Source organism: Scophthalmus maximus, chromosome 17, assembly GCF_022379125.1.
Source record: "Scophthalmus maximus strain ysfricsl-2021 chromosome 17, ASM2237912v1, whole genome shotgun sequence".
Lineage (NCBI taxonomy): Eukaryota > Metazoa > Chordata > Actinopteri > Pleuronectiformes > Scophthalmidae > Scophthalmus > Scophthalmus maximus.
In genome coordinates this window covers 6190795-6210955 of record NC_061531.1, presented here as the reverse complement: position 1 = coordinate 6210955, position 20161 = coordinate 6190795, and the positions used below count along the sequence as shown (strand labels likewise).

At 42.9% G+C, this 20161-nt stretch overlaps 3 protein-coding genes and 1 non-coding gene across 4 annotated transcripts; 2 read left to right on the top strand and 2 right to left on the bottom strand.

Annotated features, from left to right (window-relative positions):
• Window positions 1-987: 987 nt before the first annotated feature.
• Window positions 988-9644, bottom strand: fam234b (family with sequence similarity 234 member B). Its single transcript, XM_035616333.2, has 13 exons — window positions 8410-9644; window positions 6368-6892; window positions 5799-5912; window positions 5323-5490; window positions 5067-5182; window positions 3858-4008; window positions 3614-3755; window positions 3121-3315; window positions 2946-3024; window positions 2604-2771; window positions 2294-2414; window positions 1831-2057; window positions 988-1723 (listed from the first exon to the last, which is right to left on the bottom strand). The coding sequence occupies exons 1-13, from the start codon at window positions 8444-8446 to the stop codon at window positions 1721-1723; spliced, it is 2046 nt and encodes a 681-aa protein (XP_035472226.1). The 5' UTR covers window positions 8447-9644; the 3' UTR covers window positions 988-1720.
• LOC118289543 lies at window positions 9494-9647 on the bottom strand. The gene has a single exon (XR_004786098.1). It is a non-coding gene; the product is annotated as a U12 minor spliceosomal RNA (small nuclear RNA).
• A 430-nt stretch (window positions 9648-10077) lies between these two features.
• On the top strand, window positions 10078-15565 carry poldip3 (polymerase (DNA-directed), delta interacting protein 3). Its single transcript, XM_035616340.2, has 10 exons — window positions 10078-10232; window positions 10902-11020; window positions 11146-11564; window positions 11680-11724; window positions 11835-11912; window positions 12038-12259; window positions 13071-13148; window positions 13277-13406; window positions 13659-13725; window positions 14528-15565. Exons 1-10 carry the CDS (start codon window positions 10165-10167, stop codon window positions 14742-14744), a joined length of 1443 nt encoding a protein of 480 aa, XP_035472233.2. The 5' UTR covers window positions 10078-10164; the 3' UTR covers window positions 14745-15565.
• A 2739-nt stretch (window positions 15566-18304) lies between these two features.
• On the top strand, window positions 18305-20156 carry rrp7a (ribosomal RNA processing 7 homolog A). Its single transcript, XM_035616341.2, has 7 exons — window positions 18305-18394; window positions 18602-18744; window positions 18848-18973; window positions 19063-19186; window positions 19389-19486; window positions 19579-19786; window positions 19969-20156. Exons 1-7 carry the CDS (start codon window positions 18331-18333, stop codon window positions 20052-20054), a joined length of 849 nt encoding a protein of 282 aa, XP_035472234.1. The 5' UTR covers window positions 18305-18330; the 3' UTR covers window positions 20055-20156.
• Window positions 20157-20161: the final 5 nt, after the last annotated feature.

Genomic DNA, 20161 nt, shown 5'->3' with positions numbered 1-20161 from the left:
TCCCTTTTTTTAAGATAAAATTAGTGCATGCAGATATAATACGCTGCGATCAATGTGGAACTAGGCCTGTCTCAGTATCGATAACAGCAAAAAAAACAATCCAGTGCAGACAGAAGTGACTCAACAATACAGCAGAGGAAGATATTTGTCTGCTAAGTCTCCTCCCAGTAGAAGTGGTGAAAGAAAATGTTATTTTATTTATCCTGGTTGGTACTATGAAATGTTATGTATTACTTAAATGCAGCAGCAGTAAATTGTCTAGTGGAGGGGCCCCCTCTTGGTTAGGGCCTCTTAAGTAAATGCCTCCCACGACTGCCGGCCATGCACCAAATAGACTGAGCAAGTCTATTTGGTGTGTGCACTGAACAACAATTCAGAGTGAAACCCCCAATCCGAGCCAGTGATACCTGAGATAACCAGGACGCCTACAGACCCCCCAGTCATCATCGTCCTCTGGGACAAAGACGTCATGCTCCTCCAGCAGTGCAGCAAAGTTCTTGTGGATCTGAGTCCCCACATAGAAGAAAGGCACCACTACCATAGCAACCTGGGTAAGGCTGAAAAAGGTCTGCTCCCCAGTTTATGTGAAGCAGCATGTCTAAGGATGGTTCTACTATGTGAGGAAGACTTTGGTCTACTCCTTCAGGGAGAAGTCCACCTTTTTTCTCCTGTGTCTCATTCCAGTTGTTATTCACGCACCAAACTGAGGCTTCAAATCAACACTCACCTTCTCTGGTTCAGGCAGAATGGAACCGGATGATGAGCAACATTACTGTGTTGCCGCCCTCCCCAGCCTCCGGAGGGTGTCAGCGGTGAGGCAAAGCTGACAGTCTGGCCGCAAGAGATAGTTTTGAATGCGGAGGCGCAACAGTGCCACCCGGTGCTAATTTAAGAATGCACCAGTCTCCTGCAGGCTGACAATGATGTCCAAACAACATCTTGAGACACTGCCACAAGTTTTGAAATAAGCGACACAGGATGCACAAGTCATTGTTCATGATATTCTCTTGCAATATGTGAAGTTGCAGCTTACACTTTATAATGCCATACTTCTTAGCAGCCACATGATCAGAGAAAACGAGCAGTGGTTAATAATATAATCATACAAAATCTGACAGGATAAATCAAACAACAACAAAAAAAAGATAAAATAAGCAAATCAATAAATACTGTACAGCATTAAATATTTACACACTTCCTATACTAGTAAAGTTGGTGAAAGAACACTATTAGTGGCTATAATGACAAACTGCATGTGACTGGGAGGAAGACGCCACATGAATGTACTGGCCTTGGAAGAGTTAAAGAAGTAGTGCATACTGTAAACACATTTAGAGTCATCTTTCATCTTAAGTCAGCAGCAAACTGCAGTACAAAGTGAAACTTCACCCATCAAGTCCACAAGATCATAAAACATTCAATTCAATTTTTTACAGATGTCCCTATATGCAAGTTAAATAGTTTAAATAAGCATTTTCACTGTACAACATAACACAATCCAAACCAAAAGGAATGCAAAACAAAATCTCTACATACAAATTAACCTTTTTTTGTATGTAGCAAAGAAATCTCTTTGTCAAGTAAAAGAAATTGAAATGGATTCTTAAGTGCCTCCTGGTGCAGAGCCATCCACAGCTCGTATCCGTTTCATCCACACACGAGACCCTTCTTAGTTGTACCGTTTCGTGTCACACGGGGCATGGCAGCAGTGGCAAACCCATTACTAAACAAAGAAGCACAGAGTTATCATTGGGGGTTGCTATTTAAGAAAGTAAGGTTTCTCTTCTACTTGATTTGACCGCCCAGGTCTCACACTTTTGTCTCTCTCACCTGACGTCTGAAGGACAGACGCCTGAAGAACTTGTTGACCTCAAACACGCCGGGTTTGATTTGTGCGCCTGTCTTGTTGCTCTCCCCCAGTCGGACAATTTGTCCTTTGGTGATCGCCGCTCTGAGGCTCATGCTCTTGACTATCCGTGCGCTGGGCCCTGAGTCTGGCGTGGGCCGGGAGGAGACGGTGATGTAGGAGGCGTCCTTCTGATGCTCCTCATAACTCACTGTCCGGGAGGAAGGAGGTAGAAAATAGGCGGAAGGACAATTTTATTACCTGAAGGTGTGTTTACTTAGTATGTAAATACTACGGCGACATCATTTTCTCATTAACGACTGAAAGACTATTCAGCACAGCTTGGCGATCAAACTTTCGGATAGCAAATGATAATTGGTTATGATGCTTAATAGATGTATTAAAACAGATATATTTCTACAGTGTTGTGCAGCTGGAGACTTTTACCCGCAGAGGTGACCGTGGTGTCTGTGGTGCTAGTGAGCTCCAGCAGGATTGTGGGATATGCAGGGTGCAGCAGGAAGAGTTTTCTGATGAGAGGCTCTGCTGCAGCAACACCTGGCGCCACCTACACAGCCAGTGTGGAAAGGTTTTTTAAATTTAGCATCATTCATTGACGGCAGCAGTTCAAACTTAAAGACTGCGAAGTAAAGAAAAGAGCAGATTCTTTCTGTTTCATGTATAGATTTTTTTGTAATCACTACAGCACAACTGATTGTGCCTCAGTGATGATCTTGTTCCTTTTTTGCAGACTCACAGTTGTCTTGGTAACGTTCTTCTGCACATTGATTGGTTCGCTAGCCCAGAAGAGGAACGCTGATTGGCCAGTTGAAGTGTAAATTGCAGAAGTTTGCAAAACAAGGCGAGGACACACAAACTCTGCCGACCAGAGGATGTGCCCAGTTGCTCCATCGACGACTTGTGCCTGACAGTCAGAGAAGAGGGGGAAAATTGAACAATTAGGGCAAACACAGGAGTAAGCTTTAAAAAAAATGGACTCACAAGACTGTAATTTCTGTAACAACTCAGTATTTACAAGAGAAAAAAGAGACATTTAACAAGAATGTTGTGCAGTAAATGAAAGGACTGCTTATTTTACCTGCATAATACCATTCGCTGAATGCTGAAAGAAAAGATCAAGTATTCCATCATCATTGAAGTGTCCCGGGGCTGGTTGGCTATAAAGGGAAAATAAATATTTTACAGGAATATATAATTTATCTCGTTTTGGCTGAAATAATCCAGTCGTGCCATCGTGATATGTCGAGCTTTACCTGTGAATAGGTGGTGAGTTGAAGGTCCATTTCTTACGCATGTCCCGCTGTCTGAGCACTGACAGTTTGCTGGAGCCGTACACCAGCACCCAGTCGCTCCTGCTGGAGTTCAGGTTTGAAACAGAGTCCAGGCTGTTGCGGTTGTTGCCAAATCCCGCCACGAGAGGAAGCATGAACTCCACGGGCTCGGATCCTCTACAAAGACAATAACAGAGAAGACACTGGGCATCATTTCAGTCGTAAACTGTCGAATGAGCTGGTAGCTGTCACTGTGTATGTTTACTTTCGAAATACAGATATTGTTTTACTATGGCTAAGACATTAACATTCTCTATTTAACTCCACTGGAATCTGAACAGAATCAGCAGTCCTTCGATAGTTCAATTATCATGCTAGACACAAGCATGATACTCCAATACTCGCCATACCAACTGATTAAAGGTCTGGTAACAGACAAAGAAAACGTCTGTACAGTGAGACCACTGAGGCGTACCTGTAAATGTCTATGAAGGAGGAGGAGTTGGTTTTCCTTAGTTCCTCCCACTTTGGATCCTTAATTCTAAGCGCCTGCGTCATGGGAATTTTGCCAGTGGCGCGGATGTAAATGTCACGCAGAGAGATGGCCTCCACATTGCCTGTGGAAACACACATCAACACAAAGTCGTGAAAAATGTAGATGAACTGAATCAGCTCCCGGATAATGCCAACAACTGTGCGTTTCATATTTATTCCTGTACCCAGTCCGAAGAGGATGTAATATGCCCCTTTCTGTGTCTCGTGCAGCAGAGGGCCAATCAGCTTTCCCTGTCCGGTGAGGTTGAACGGCACGGGAAGTCCAAGCTGAGCCCCCGTCAGCCCAGAGATCAAGGTCAGGGAGAGATCCAAAGCCTGAAAATGAATACAGTAGAAAAGGATACAATAGAAATAGTCACGAGATGCGAAGACTTGAATTCAACTTGAACTGTTTTGCCACAGAGATGAGCTGATAAAAAGATGCCAATGAGAGAGGGGGACAGTCAAATTCTAAAACAACTGAAACATTTATATTTGAATATAGAGAATGACTCAAATAAATCTTTTTCAATCTATTAATTTCATCTTTTCCTTAATTGATGGACCCATGCATTTTACATCATTAAATTAGAAGAATCAAAAAAAGGTTAACAATAATTGTTTCATACACAAAAGAGTCAGTAACTAAGTCCAGTTTTCTTGCTCTTAGATATCTTGTATTAATTTCCACAGTTTTCCTCATCTACCATTTCCTAATGATATTTCCCGACAGTGGGTTTTGATCCCCTATTATAGTCGTTGAGTTAAAGGTTTCAGATAGCTTCATTTTCATCTGCAGACCCTCCTGTCAGTTGTTTAGAGGTGCCCGTGGTTGTTGCGTGTTGTCACAAGAGTCAGAGAATTTATCAATCAGCTGACCTTTCTATGGCGTTGCCTGCTTCACGAGCCGTATGTGAGTCAGTTAAAGCCTAATGACTTAATGAAGTTCTGAGTATTTCACAAGAACTGAGAGGTAACAATTTTATACATATACACGATATCCATTGCCACTGGATTTTGCACTAGCACCAACGCTTAAAGACAGGAAAAGATCAGATAAGATAATCCTTTATTAGCCCCAGGTTGGGGACATTTGCTGTGTAACAGCAGCAAAGTGGATTAGTAAAAAAAATAGTAAAAAACTATTTTCAGGGCTGTGCTCACTCTTGCCGTCCCAAAGCTATGGAGCTCTCTGTAGGCCTGAATGGTGGCTAACATGAACACATTTTATTTACATAGAAAGTAGCCGTTGGCTGCTCAAAAAATCTATTTGGCCTTCAAAGAGAGGATTGTTGTCTGACGTCTGTTGACTACAGCGATTGCATTTACCTCTTTTCATTTCAAAAACCAACTAAACAGTCAATGTAGCCTGGGGAGCACAAACGTTTGCGTACCTCATCTGCAGGCAGTGTTGCAATGAGCAGATCCGGGACTGAGTCGCCCTGCAGGTCTGGAAGTAGCACCGCCTGGGATTCAATGTTCTTGAGCTGGACTGACGTCAAATTCTTCCCTGAGGAGGGAAAGGAAACCTCTTTGACCTTGTTCTGCTTCATGCCTTGAACACTTGAGGTAGGTTACGATAAGGCCAAATACACAAGGTTTGTAAGAGTGAAAGACAGACCACCAACGTTAAGTAGCTAGTGATCTGACCTGTGGTGCCATTGACTGCCGTGAGGACGTATTTGCTGATGAGGAGACACACGGAGGACGGCTGGGAGCTGAACTGCAGACCACACTGGATGTACATCATAGACTCCGACAGGACGTTCCTCCACAGCACCCGGCCGCTGACAGCAGACAGCGCCACGGCACTGTAAACTGGTACGAAGAACGAGCATAAAGCATCATTACACCACGGAACCACGCAGCATTGAAAAAAAGAAAGAAGAAGAGGATGAGATATAAATGTGGAATCAGGTTTAAATCAGTTAGCTCAGAGCCAGCGGGATTAGATTAGGAGATTCATTTCACACAAATGCAAATAGCTCGAGGTAAGGCATGAGGCTATGGCACCTGTAGGCACACGGAGAAAGATGACACAATGCGCATGGCAAGGATTTTCTGTTCTCTCCCCCCCTCTTCTTATAAATGATAGGCCACGCCTTTTCAAAGCATTCCCCACATACTTTTGCTCCGTTGTGTGGGACGGGTGTCGTTGGTCCACTCAGCGACGCCGAGGATCACATCCTCCACCGAATCACCGTCGACGTCCCACAACGCCAGCGCGGGTGGAGCGACACCTGGACAAGTGACAGCGGGACAGATTGAACACTCCCAACAGCAGAATCCTGTCTGTCCTGTGTTTGGCTGGAGCTGAGAAGTCTGCTGGCTGCTTTAAATAACTTTAAGGCAACAATGATACATTTCTTTTCTACTGTATTGTCCATGGGCATTTTTAAAAAAAATCTTGCGACATGTTGTTCTGTGGTCATTACAGACCTATTGCATGCTGAAACAGAACATGTGGGAGTCAGCGTAAGCATCACTCCAAAAATCCTGTGTAATCACAGTTGACTAATTAATGGGCGAGCCAGCGTTGTCTAGCCAAAGAGACTCCTTGGTAAATCCTTACGAGGAGAGCATTATTTGTGGTGGCACCACTTTATGATTATCATAATGATAAATGATAAAATAAATCCTACAATATAGCTGTGGGAATGTATTATAAATGTCACACAACATTATCTCCTGTTACCTCCTGCATCTCCCAGGGCTCTCTCCCACTGAGGCCGCTTCTCCAGCTCTCCTTTCTGGCAAGGAATCAGGAAAGCGCATAGCAGCACGACCAGCATGGCACAAACCAGAGGCACCAAGAACAACGCACTTCGGATAGCGTTCTTCATCCTCAGCTTCTTCGCCTCTGCCTCCGTACTGTGAACCCCCAGCCCGGTGCCCCCGAGTGGACAAGGCCCCCCTTTGTCCTCCCCCGCCCTGTCCCTGCCCGAGTCCCTGTGGCCCCAGTATGCCGGGCCTTTCACATTGTCTCTGTCCTGCCTGCATTTGCTGGGGAGCCGCTCTCTCCACTCGACCTCGTCGTCCTCGTCGTCCTCCTGTGCCTCGTCGTTGGCCACTACGAGTCTTCCCGACCGGCCACCAAGGCAGCTGTCCCTGCCGAGGCCATTTCTGGGGTAGTTGAGCACGAGATCGTCCTCTTCGCTCTCGTCCTCGCTGTCTGCTTGGGTGAGAGGGTCGTACTCCCCAAGCTCTGAGCCCTTCTTCCCTGCAGAGATACAAAAAAACTGCTGGTGAGGATTAATTGTCCTGCACTGGTCCCTTAGTTAGGTAGGTGGGACAATTGATCATTGTATTATCATAATTTGATGTCAAATTATTCATGCACAATTACTAATATATTCTCTTGCAATACTGGAGCATTACCATTGTACAGTATCCTTTCATACTCTGGGCATTGATCACTGATAGCCCCCCCCCCCCCGTTGTAGGTGAAGGTCTTCATGTCCAATAATGCATTTTACTAATTTTACTGTTCTTTAATCATCAAAAAAATATTCCTGGTTTTCCTTTATATACACAAAGAGACACTAAGCTTTAAATATATATTTTAAAACAACACATGACACTTGATTTTGTTATAACGTGGTGAAAACACCACTGAACAAAGTAATCTTTGACCAATTATATAAACATGTTTTTAAAGCTATTACCACGCTGCAATAGAGCAATACGTTTTATGACACATTCATTTAAATGTACGTTGTTTAGTATATTATGCAAATTGACATAACGTGACCCTGTTGCTTCTACGGTGAAAGGCTGTTGTTTGTGGAAGACACTGATACCGACAGTCCACAAGGTCCATTGAATGCACATTAACTTGGTTGTGATTGGTCAGAGCACGCGGAACACACTTATGTGCACCTCCAATGACAGGCACACAGAGAGGGGCCGACAGAAGAGGCAGGCAGGGGTGGGTAAAAATTTAATGGTCCTAAGAAAACAAAGAATGTACGCCAGTTATTTGTGTGTTTGTGTCCAAATTTTAACAATTGAATATGTGACAAAACCAAAGAATTAGCATTACATAATTGTTCCCTTCCTTTTTTTGTAATATGGCACATTAAAGGATGATGAAGACACTATGCTTTGTTTGAGGCAGTTTACCTTATAATACATTTACCTTCAAATAATTGCATATACTGAAGGTTATTTCAATTTCTATTACAGTAACAAGTAATAACACAATAATATATATAAATACATAAATAAATATCAGAGGCTCACAATGAGAGACCTCTCAAAATACAGCAAAGGAACATAGGATATAAACCTATATGTACATCTATAAAAGGGAAGCCGTCTGATATATATATACCAGTGACATTTTTGTCAGATGTAATATTTATCACCGTGCACTGTTTTTTTGGTTGCTGTGCAGCGGTTGTGATAGTGTTATCATAGCAGCCAGCTAACAGGCGGCACAGAGCAGCCAAGAGCATGCTACTCACACACACACACACACACACACACACACACACGCCATCTGATATAACTTCCTCTGTAAAAGATTACATTATTATTAACAATGGATAACGTGGAGTACACACACATACCAGTGCATGATATGAATCAATTGCATTTCTGGAGCTGGGTTACAAGAGGAGACCACCATGGACCACCTAGGGTGGACCGGTGATGGCTCTCGCGAATGATCGGCGACAGAGCGGCGTTTCGTCTCTCTGCCTGTCTCGTAGAAACGCGCGGATGGAAACGTCTTACCGGGCAGCTTGAGAGCACGGGACAGCGCCGCAGCCATTTCTCCTCGGACGGACTTCGCGGATCCGAGAGGCAGCGACGTGAAGCAGCTGAGATGAAGAGCTCGAGAGCACCCACACGCAGACCTCGCAGGTTGGATCTGCGCCGGCCCCGCTGCATGCTGGGACTTGTAGTCTTACTGAGTCATACCGTTTTTATTGTCAGATTCTCGTGTATAATACTGGCTGTAACGAAACTGTGTGCACACCTTATGTATATATTAAGGCCCATTATTATATTTAGGAAAATCTGTGTTAGGCCCAATTTGGTTGGACTAGATGGTGGTTTTCATTTCTCACAATTCTATTACTCTTGAAAAGAAATGATTTGTTCAAGCTGCGTGAAATATTGGGGACTGCGGTTTGATTTGCCAATGTTACATGTTTAGACATGGAGTAAACCCATTTATTTTTCTTATTCTAGACAAGATCAGTTATTGTACAGCTGAGGGTGTCGGGGCAGGTTCCAATCCTGCGAGGAATCTCGCGACGTAAGCGAATCACTTCAACAGGAAGGCCCGTGCCCATTTCATAAAGTCGCTCTCTACCTTGACACGAGGACACAGTCATTATACCGTGTTTCTGTTGTTCTGGCTTACTGGTTTAAGGTTCAAAGTAACAAGGGTTGCAACCACCGCTGTAGTGACAGTGTCCAGGTACTCTCTGTCACGGTTTCGTGAGTTGGCTTGATGACAACAGTCAATTGTATTATTATTTATTTATACACGGCAAAACTGTCTTTAAGAATAACATGTTGCATGCTTTTTCATTGACCGATAACGATGTTTATGGAACTAAACCTACTTGTTGTGACAATTTGTCGCAAAGGCTCATGGGTACCGAGGCACTTCATTATGCGCTCACGAGTGTCTCCTGCTTTAGAAATGATTTGATCAAGCTGTGTTATATGTCGGGGACTCCGATTTAATTAGCCTATAAAAATTGTAAAGTCGCGGAGGGAACAAAATTACCGACTAGGCCACATTACCGTGTGCTTTCTTTTCTTCGTAAGATCGATCGGTTGTTACATTTCACATAAGAGGGTTTCGGGGAAAGGTCCTAATCCTGCGAGGCATCTCGCGAAGTAAGCGAGTCACCTCAACAGGTAGACCTATGCCCTTTCAAAAATTCATCTCGCAATTGTTACGAGGACACGGGCGTCACCCCGCGTCGTTATTTTCCTTACTCATCAGTTTAAGGCATGAAGCAACGAGGTTGCAACCGCCGGACTACTCACAGTGTCCAGGTATTCTCTGTCACGGTTTCGGAAGTTGGCTTGTTGACAACAGTCAATTTTAGCACCATTAAATATTTTTTTATACACTGCATAATTGTCTTATAGAAATAACGCGTAACACTCGTTTTAGGGACCGTTAACGATGTTTACGGAACTAAACCACAGTACTTGTTGTAAAGATTATGCGCAAAGGCTCATGGGTACCGAGGCATTGCATATGTACTGTATTTTGACAAGAGTAATCGGTGGCATATTATTTATTTTTAACAAGGCAGCAGGTTACATTTGTGTCAGTGTAGACTGTGTTTCAGTATTGAAAAAAAACACCCGTTCTTAACTTTTAAGCACGTTATCATTAAACAGTGAATTCAAAGAAAGCAAACATTGTCGTCAGTCGCATTGCATTGTGGGTGCAATCGGCTTCCGTAGTCATTCACAAAAAGATTTGTCACACGCGCACGCGCAGAGAAGCAGTGTGAGAAAATGGCAGACGTTTCTTTGGATGAAGTGATACGGCGTCGCGGCATTAACCTCAAGGCTTCAGCGAAACGGTAAAAAAATATTACTGCACTGATTGACAATGGTCGCTCATTAAGGACGTGTAACCTTTAGTAACCTTTAAAAAAAGCATAACGAAGATTGAGATCTGTTGCTAGCGAGCTGGTTACCGTAAGCTAACGTTAGCCGAATATAGCCATCACCGTCCCACTAGCTCCGTCGTAAAGGCTAAGCTAAGTAGCTGATATTATGTCGAGGCCTCTACGTTGAAAGGTAATTTTCGATTTGCAAAATTCATCGTAACCACATTTCTCCTACCAAATAAATATTAGTAGTTGGCCAACGCCTAAACTTGAAAAGTAGTTGCTCGTTTGCTCGTGTTTGTGGTTTTACATGTCGGGCTCAGCTAGCTAATATGCTAGCACAATACATGTTGCTGCAAAACAAGGTTAGCTCCGCTTGATGAAAAATTGTGGTCCTAGTTTAAATCAAAGGTGGTTTGTCCACTTTTAGAATTTGTTTATATTTTCTCTTCTCTATTGTTGTAGTAAAAATATAAAAGGACTGTTGTATGTGTCAGAAACCAGCAGGTCAAATAAATTCCCCTTTCCTGCGTTTTACAAAAGGAAGGCTTCTATGTATTACAATGTGTAAAAGAACATCATATACACAATCCTAATGGGTGTTTTACTTACAATGTTGAAATGTTTTCTTTCTCTCAGGCCCACATTTGGATGGGGTGCGGGCGGACCTGGCGGCACTGCTGGCACTAGCAAAAGTTTTGATGCCCGGCAGAAGATTGGTGTGAATGATGTCAGACAGCGACTTGGAGGAGGAACAGGTGAGGGTTGCCATGATGGTATGGACATATATATAATAACAAAGTCTTTATATTCAGTTGGTCTCTTAGAGGTATGTTTTTGTGTTAAAAACTAAGTATGCTATCAATGCACCGTCTCCCCTCAGGTTTCGAAGTGAAAGATGCCAGAGAAAAGCTGGCACAGAAAGATGCTCGCTTCAAAATCCGTGGCAGGGGAGGAGGAGGAGGGGGTGTGCAGGATGCTCGTCAAATGATCAACTCACGCAAACAGGGGCCAAATCCATTTGCCGTTCCTCCACAGACCATGCTAAAGACAGCAGTAACACACCAACTACAGGGCCATACACTTGTGCCGCAGATACAGATACACGCCGGCGGTGTGAACACAAGGCAGTTTGGCCTTGGCCCCAATGCACAAGTAATGAGTATGAGGGGCAGTGTAACTCCACAGCTGAGCAACAATAAGAGGATGATGGATGCTCGTGATAGGCTGAGCCTCAAGAGGAGTATTGGAGGAACACAGACAGCTGCTGCCCCACCCATGAAAATAACGAAGACCATTCAGGTTTGGTGGAAATCAGTCGCTTTTTTTGTAAAGAATCTGTGTCATTCCCTACTTGTCTATTGTATTGTTTAAACATATTGTCATGCTGACTAATGTATGATACTTTCTTTCATAGCAACGTCCAATTGGGATGCCGGGTGGCATCCGTGCAGCTACACAGGTAGAGCTGTTTCTCTTGGAATCTTAAAACATGACAGATTGAAAATAACTTCCTTTGTATAATGGCTAAATCTGTCAAACATGGTACTAATACTATTTTGACTCCCACAGCCTGTCTCAAATGAGCACGATGGCCCCTCCAGTAAACAAATTAAGATAACTACTGCAAACAGTATGCTGCAATCACGGGTAAGAGCTGCTTCTTGACACCTCATCTAATCTCTGATACTGCAGGACTCAATTTAGTAGTATTACACATCAGGTATTGCATCTTAGCATTGATCAAGACACTTCCACTCCTCTATTTCATACAGTCCAGTACAACAGGCTCCACATTCTCCATGTCAGCCCCAATCACCAAGGTGGTTAAAAATGATGCCTACACAGCCCCACGTCCTCCTGTTCCCGTGGCTCCCACTCGGTCCAACAGCAGCATGGCTACCGCCCGATCCTCAGCTGCAGCCTCACAGCCAATCTCTAGGAGCCTCAAGCAAAACACGGCAGAAACCAGCACAACGGCTCCTACTCCCCCTCAGGTAAGACAACATAAGAGATATACCTCTTATCATTTCCCACTTGCAACTGTAGGTCAGAATGCTCTCCTTTTTTCTTCGCATCCATTTACATTTCCACTGGTGGCAAGAGATCACTAACATTTCTAAATTAGCCCCTTATAGACTCAACCAAGTTAAGTTTGATATAAATCTGCTGAGCCCATTATTTAGAAATACTTATATTGAAAGCTTTTTGTACTTGGGTTTTGTTGAATTTATAATATCTAATGATGTAATAAAGACTCACTTGGCCAACAACAATATTTCCTGCACTGAGCAGTACCCAGATTTAATTATGTAAACAGTAAGAAGTTATAGACAAGCTCTTAATATCTTTTAAAGTAAAATACATGTATGTTTCATACAATTTAATAATTGGTAATTTAGTATTTTGCTACTTTTCCATAATTGGAACGTAATCATTTCCCCATCTCTCTTTCTTTTAGTCCCATTATGCTTCTTTCTTCCCTTTCTCCTCAAAAGGAAAATGGACAGCGAGCTAAGCATTTTGGCATGTTATCCATACCACCAGACACTGGTGTTTTCTTACCTATGATTAGTTTGCTCCGGTCCAAATCAGTGGATGAGCTTTAGAACTTGGAACATTTTTTTTTGTGGTTGTTTTGGTCTGCAACTGAATGCGAATACTGTCTTCCCACTTGCTTAAATGAATTGCAGGGTAAAATGAAACCAGTTAGATTTTTACCAGACTAAAAGGGGCATGGGGCATTTTTCAGTTAACCACTTTCCCTACATATGCTTTATCACAAGGTGTTTTCATATTTCTTTCTAGCCTGCTTTCAGTCCTTTGGAAGGGACAAAAATAACAGTGAACAACCTGCATCCTCGTGTCACAGAGGAAGACATTGTTGTGAGTGAATCCAACTGTTCAACAACAACCTCTTATGCTTTATACCCAATGATGAGCTTAGTGCTGTTGTACAACAATGACTCATTCAGTGTGTTTGTGTTTGTACTCTTGCATCTATTTGTCTGCAGGAATTGTTCTGTGTGTGCGGTGCCTTGAAACGAGCAAGGCTGGTGAAGGTGGGTGTGGCTGAAGTGGTGTTTGTCCGTAAAGAGGACGCTGTCAGCGCATACAGGAAGTACAACAACCGCTGCCTGGACGGTGAGTGCCAGGAGCAAGGACACACGCATTAAAAGTCCTGTCTTGTTTTACTTACAAAACTAGAGTACAGATAACCAGTTTGGTTGTGGAGGACATATTTGTTTCAGCAATGGTTTTGTTTGAACTGATGTTTTCTCCTGGTGGGTTTTACTTTGCTTAACTGGGGCTGCCGGTCACCAGAGTGATGGACTTATGGTGTTTCTGTGTATCAACAATCTTTTTTTCCTGTCTTTGCTTCTCGTCCATCCCCAGGCCAACCCATGAAGTGTAACCTTCATATTCAGGGAAATGTCATCACCTCTGATCAGCCCATTCTATTGTAAGTGAGCCTGCCAGGCTACTACCCTTCATTTCAAATGAATCTGTTTGTAACTCTGTTTGCATGCAAATACTTTATTTCCATATTTTGCCTTTAGCCATGGTGACTATTATGTAGACTTTTCATATAAAGATCCCTATACTACCAGTGTTAAGATCCCATGTTATCTACTGCATACACTTAAACAGTGACAATATCAAGGCCGGATTTTTTCTGTCTGACCACACACGAAAGGTTTTGGTAAAATTTGACAGAATAGTTTAGTTTAGCTTTCTACCTCGAGATGGAGGAAGTTTCAGGATACCAGGCAGTCTGAAGCAGAAACATTTATCACAGCTCGATCAAGGAGAATAAAGTTCAAGCATTATCCGTTAGCTCAGTAATGTCACCCAGTTCTGATGGTTCTCTCCTTACAGGTAGTATGTAAACCATTACACAACCCATTGAAGTTTTACTTTATATCCAAATACGGATATTCTTCACAGGACCACAGCGCGTATACATACATGTATGAGGATTAAATTAGCACCAAATCCTAACGTTCAGTTAATTCACTTGGTGTAATTCATGCAAAACCTATGTTCCTCTCAAAGGAGCAGAAGGTCTCCCGTGTTACGATTGTTCACTCCCTTAATAGGAGGCTCGGTCCATCACATCTTTATGACCTTGGTTGTTGTTACAACAGCTATTGGCTAGTGGGCCAGCTTGACTCGGTCCTTGAGACAGACACTGATCTATTGCTTTTAGGACTGATTTCTAAGTGACCATTACTGACTCCCCTTTCTATTCGGGGCTCCTGCAGGAGGCTCAGTGACACTCCAGGCACAGGCAGCAGCACGAAGAAAGATGGTCTGCCCCCCTCCTTCTCTCGTCCCGCTGGTCAGCGAGCCTCCTCTCAGCCCACTCCAGAGGTGGACCCCCAGACCATCCTCAAAGCTCTGTTCAAGTCCACTGCACAGTCCAGCACCACCACTGAGCCCCCCAGCTCACAGGCCACTGCCTTTCGTATCAAGATATAGCTTGTGTCTAGTGTGAACAAACATATTACTGCTTTGTCTGTGTTCACGTACAAACTGTGGTTTTCACCTTGACAGCAGGCAGCCACCATTCTCATATGAAACAGATTTTTACACATTTGATATTCATGGCTAACCTGAACGTGAAATTCATGGATACTGGCTTCCTATTTTTGTTTTGTAGTATCTAAGTCTGAGATTGACCAGTGGTAAAGTAATATGATGTGAATTGTTGTTTTAATCCAATTTGATCAGGATGCCAAAACAAACTGGATGTTAGGGGTTTCGGGGGTTTTTCCAATTCCAATTAAATGCCACCTCATCTGAATATGTTGAGGGTTTTTTTAATACTCAACCTAACTCTTATCAACCCCACTCTCTTAATTAAAGAGATGAGAAAATGTAACTCAACACTTGTATGTTCAGTTATATTGTCTTTTCAAATTGTCTTGAGTCGCCCAATACAATTTTAAAAAACTAAACTGAACAGCTTTACCTGACCACGCGGAGAAGAGGTCTTTACTACCCCAAATAATTGAAACTGAGTAAATCTGATGGACAGAAACCAAAATCCCATCATTTGAGCAAACCAGTTCTCAATTAGGCATACGATGTTCTGTTTCTTGTGTGCTCCATCAATGGCTGGTTTAACTTGGCTGTTCCGTTTTTGAATCATCGTATGTTTAATTATTTCTTGTATACATTACGCTCGATTTATCTTCAAGGACTGTAAATTACTTTCAGATACTTTCTTGGGTTGTCGCTCAAGAACGGCCTTGAGAGCGAGATGTGTGATCTGTCACCATTAAATATTTAGCTTTCTAGATGTTGTCTGAGACTCATCTTTCCTGTCTTCCATATGATTATTAGATATATTGTGTAACACAAATAAAATGGTATATAGAGTATGAACAAGGTAAAATAATTCGTTTTTATTAATATTATTATTAGGACATAGTTGGGTCCAAAACCACTTCTACTCATAAGGTCTTTACTTAGGGATTTTCATTTCACCAATCTACCTGGGTCAGCTAATCAAACAGAAAGCCTGCCAAGAGAAAAAAAAACACCACATTCATCCAGCCTACTCACAGAATATGGAAAAAATGTATTATAAAATACTGAAATAATCAGAATAAATAGTCAGATGAGTCTGATTGGCCCTCCTTTTCTCTTGATCATTTGTACACCAGAACATTTAAGGATTTGTCCTGTCAATTCTGAAATTATCATATGTACTGTACAAAGGAATATAGTATGTGACGTGTAATTCTGCGTTGTTAGGATACAGGAGACCAAGGCGCAGGGGAAAAAGGCAGTCTTTCCTCACAGTCCAAAGAGTCACACACATGGAATCAGTCCAGAACAGACAAACAGTTGCAAAAGAGCAAGCAAGGGTCATAATGGAGTAATGCTTTTGTAAAGAATTTACTATCTACATCACAAAAATATATTATGTATATATTATATCTGACATTATTTAATAAATTGTATAATATATATTACATACATTGTATATTACAAGTTAAGTATTACAAATTGTATATTTTATACAGTATATTACAAATGTATGTTGGAAACATTTTATATATTATACAATTTTATTTAACATTAGGTATGTTACATTATGTAACGCATGCACAAGGGGGGGGTCGAGTTGGAGGTCGGGGTGAAGGGTTGGTTATAGGGAGAAGTGCAAGGGGTGGTTGAGAAAATGGCAGGGGGAGGTGTAGTAGGATAAGTGGAAGAATTTGCACGAAGAGTAGGATCTAGGGGTTGGATGAAGGGTAGGGTAAGGATGCAGGTTAGGGGTTGGATGAAGGTCCATGCAGTTGAATCTACTTTAGTCTGACATGACTCAACACTCAACAGAGAAGCAACATATAACCACAGTGACCACAATAAAATAAAAGTTTCTGGCTCAAATTGTATGTGTTCTTATTTCTTTTTCCTTCCAAAATCATCACAGAAATGCAGCCATGTAGATTATCCTGGGGAAATTAATCAGGTAAGGTAGCAGAGTATTATTCAGATACAAAATAACTAAACAATAAACAGGCAGATTTTCCCCAAACTTGGTGATGTGCTGATTCTGTTGTACCACGATGACTCATTCAGTGTGTATGTGTGTGTTTGTGTTTGTACTCTTGCATCTATTTGTCTGCAGGAATTGTTCTGTGTGTGCGGTACCTTGAAGCGAGCACGGCCGCAAAGAGGACGCTGTCAGCGCATACAGGAAGTACAACAACCGATGCCTGGACGGTGAGTGTCAGGAGCAAGGACACACGCATCAAAAGTCCTGTCTTGTTTTGCTTACAAAACTAGAGTACAGATAACCAGTTTGGTTGTGGAGGACATATTTGTTTCAGCAATGGTTTTGTTTGAACTGATGTTTTCTCCTGGTGGGTTTTACTTTGCTTTACTGGGGCTGCCGGTCACCGGAGTGATGGAGCTATGGTGTTTCTGTGTATCATCCATCTTTTTTTCCTGTCTTTGCTTCTCCTCCATCCCCAGGCCAACCCATGAAGTGTAACCTTCATATTCAGGGAAATGTCACCATTGTAAGTGAGCGTGCAGGGCATCTCTCCTTCATTTCAAATTAATCTGTTGGTATTTGCATGCAAACTCTGTTTGCATGCAAATACATCATTTATCCTATTTTGCCTTTAGCCTGAGTGACTATTATATAGACTTTTTATATAATGATCCCTGATATTGCTAATGTTAAATGTCCATGTTATCAACCGCATACACTTAAACAGTGACAATATCAAGGCCTGATTTGTTCATTCTTATTTGAACAGCTACACAGAAAACACATTTTGTGATTGGGCTATTCCATCTAATGGATATAGTAGGTCAGTGGGACAGTGTCCCCTCCACACCCCCACGTCCGCTACGACCCTGTTGGCTGATTTAATGTGGATCACAATAACGGCAGCTCCTGTGATACTGAAATTGTTACCACCGATCATCTGTGTTTCCCATGTCCCATTTTGGGAAGATTTGCAGGACTGGCTATCAACGAAAATCGTACTGTGTTCTCTCCTCGCACAAGATAAAAGATTGTTTGTGGTATTAATATAAAGGACATTAAGAGTGACTTGATATCAAAAAACCCAATACTCCTGGCAACATCTTTCATCCACACATCTAAATGGAGGAAAATGAAACCCTTTTCTTTTAAATAAATAAATAAAAAAATAAAAAAATCAGATCCTCAAAACTAATGAAAGGGAAACATGCCAAGTCTCTCCTCAGAGCTTATCATGAACTGAAAATATCTGATGACTGACCTCTGTGACCTCTAGAGCATTTAGGGAAACTCATAACCTTTTTTTTTTAAATCGTTGTCTTAGCCTTTCTCTTTAATTTGTATTGATTTTATATTATTTATTAATTGAGTAATAGTTATTACTATTTATCTATTATCATTATTTGCTAAGTGTATCCTTATTACCAATGTGCCTTGTATGTGAAGTGGTGTTGCCATGACGTTTGCAAATGTTTCTTTAAAAAAAAAAAAATCCCTTTAACTGTTATTTTTTTAACCTTTTGTTTGTACTTCCGGTGTCGAAGGTCCCACAAAATGGCGCCGTCCAAGAAGAGACATGCTAGTGACCAGACCTGTGTCATTCCTGGGGGATTTACAGGTACTGTTTGACACAATTGCGAATATTGACTTCCGCTTTTCACTCGTATACACAACGTTCTTCTCGTCGTGTGGCGTGGTTCGGGCTTTTTCGGCTCTGTAAGCCCCTTCCGCGAGCGGACGCCGTGGGTGATCGCCGCACCGAGCGATGTGTCGGTTTCTTCAGCCTCTGTATTTCCCGTCTCTTCTTCTCCCCCCCCCCCCCCAGTGTTGCCGTTGCAGTTCAGCGCCGACAGCGCCGCGCAGCACGACCTGTACGTGAAGGAGCACAAAGTGCGAGCTGCCACGGGCTCGCACAGACCGCTGGACCGGACTCTGTTTGTCCTCAACGTGCCCCCGTACTGCTCACAGGTACCGCGCTCTGCCCGCATCCACGACAGGATGCGATGGTCATCCATGTGCATCCCCTCATCACAAGATTTGCCATTGTTGCTCTGCTGTCTGGGTTTTCCAGGCCACCGTCAGAGAGCTGTTCTCGAGGTTCGGCGGTGTCCAGTCCGTGGAGCTGAGAGACCACCCAGGCTCCTTCCAGGAGTCCGGACCCGAGCTGACCGAGTTCTTCAAACCAGCCGAGAAAAAGGTTTCGCTCTGCTGCGACCGTGCACACCACTCGAACATCTCGTTTCAGATCGTTATCTGACCGTCTCGCGTCTTGTCCGTCTCCCCCAGGGTTTCAAAGTCGGCTACGTTGTGTTTCAAAGCGCCTCCAGTTTGGCCGCAGCCAAGTCCCATCCTCACGACGTGCCCCTGGTGGTCTGCACAGAGGGCCGTCCGGTGAGGACAGGAGTGCAGAGTGAGTTCACCTCTCTTTCATTATTGCACCGTATGATATGACCGTCTCTTTTTATTTCAGTGTTCTGTTTTGCTTCAACTCTTCTAACCGTGATCCAAGTATTACTATTTCAGACAAGTCCTCGATGATGTCCTCAGAGTCAAGACAAATCTGCCTGATGACAAGTGAATGTTGTGTGTTTAACATTTTTCTTCTTCTCCAGAATGGATTCAGCAGTACGCGGAGTCTTTCATTCAGCCGGAGGAACTGCAGCGAATGGTCGACTCCTTTTTGGAGGACTACGACAAGCGGAAAGTAGAGGTGAGAATTTGGGTCGTGCTTCCTCCTGCATCACCCCCACCCATCTAGTTCATGAGACTTCAACCAGGGTTTTATTTTTCATTTTGTCACAGGCAGAGGAGCGGCAAAAGAAGGAGGCTGAGCAGCAGGAAGAGGACGACGAGGGCTGGGTGAAAGTCACAAGAGGGCACAATGGCGCCAAGGCCCGTCCCCACAGTGAGGCGGCCAACCGGAGGACTCTACAGAAAGAGATCAGGAAGAAGAAGCGGAAGGAGCTCATTAACTTCTACACCTGGCAGCACAAAAACACACAAAAAGAACGTAAGTCGCTTATTTTTAAATGGCATATCTGGGCCAGTGTGAACATATGTAGGATAATACGTCATAGTCCTTTTAGCCTCCATCTGGAGTCAGGGATTTGTTTGGCGATAGAAGGATATTCAGCTTTGTAAACATTGAAATGTCTCTGATATGTTGAACAATATGTATTTTTTTGTTTTTAGATATTGCTGAACTGAGGAAAAAGTTTGAAGAGGACAAACAGAGAATAGCTCTGCTGAGGGCACAGAGGAAGTTCAGACCTTACTGAGACAACTACCGACATTTGTATTTGCTGTATTTGTGTTCTCTACATTGTAAACCTGTTATATAAAAAGGAGCATTTGAGTTGATAAACCATTATTCCGACTAACTTAT

Bases quoted from the DNA above. Each gene is read 5' to 3' on its own strand.
- rrp7a (XM_035616341.2), top strand. From the start codon at position 18,331: ATGGCGCCGTCCAAGAAGAGACATGCTAGTGACCAGACCTGTGTCATT. The intron at 18,974-19,062 runs GTTTCGCTCTGC...CGTCTCCCCCAG, and splicing joins TCAAACCAGCCGAGAAAAAG to GGTTTCAAAGTCGGCTACGT. The intron at 19,787-19,968 runs GTAAGTCGCTTA...TTTTGTTTTTAG, and splicing joins CAAAAACACACAAAAAGAAC to ATATTGCTGAACTGAGGAAA.
- fam234b (XM_035616333.2), bottom strand. From the start codon at position 8,446: ATGGCTGCGGCGCTGTCCCGTGCTCTCAAGCTGCCCG. The intron at 6,893-8,409 runs GTAAGACGTTTC...GTATCTCTGCAG, and splicing joins CCGTGCTCTCAAGCTGCCCG to GGAAGAAGGGCTCAGAGCTT. The intron at 5,491-5,798 runs GTATGTGGGGAA...TCTTCGTACCAG, and splicing joins TCCCACACAACGGAGCAAAA to TTTACAGTGCCGTGGCGCTG.
- poldip3 (XM_035616340.2), top strand. From the start codon at position 10,165: ATGGCAGACGTTTCTTTGGATGAAGTGATACGGCGTCGCGGCATTAAC. The intron at 11,021-11,145 runs GTGAGGGTTGCC...GTCTCCCCTCAG, and splicing joins GCGACTTGGAGGAGGAACAG to GTTTCGAAGTGAAAGATGCC. The intron at 12,260-13,070 runs GTAAGACAACAT...ATTTCTTTCTAG, and splicing joins CGGCTCCTACTCCCCCTCAG to CCTGCTTTCAGTCCTTTGGA.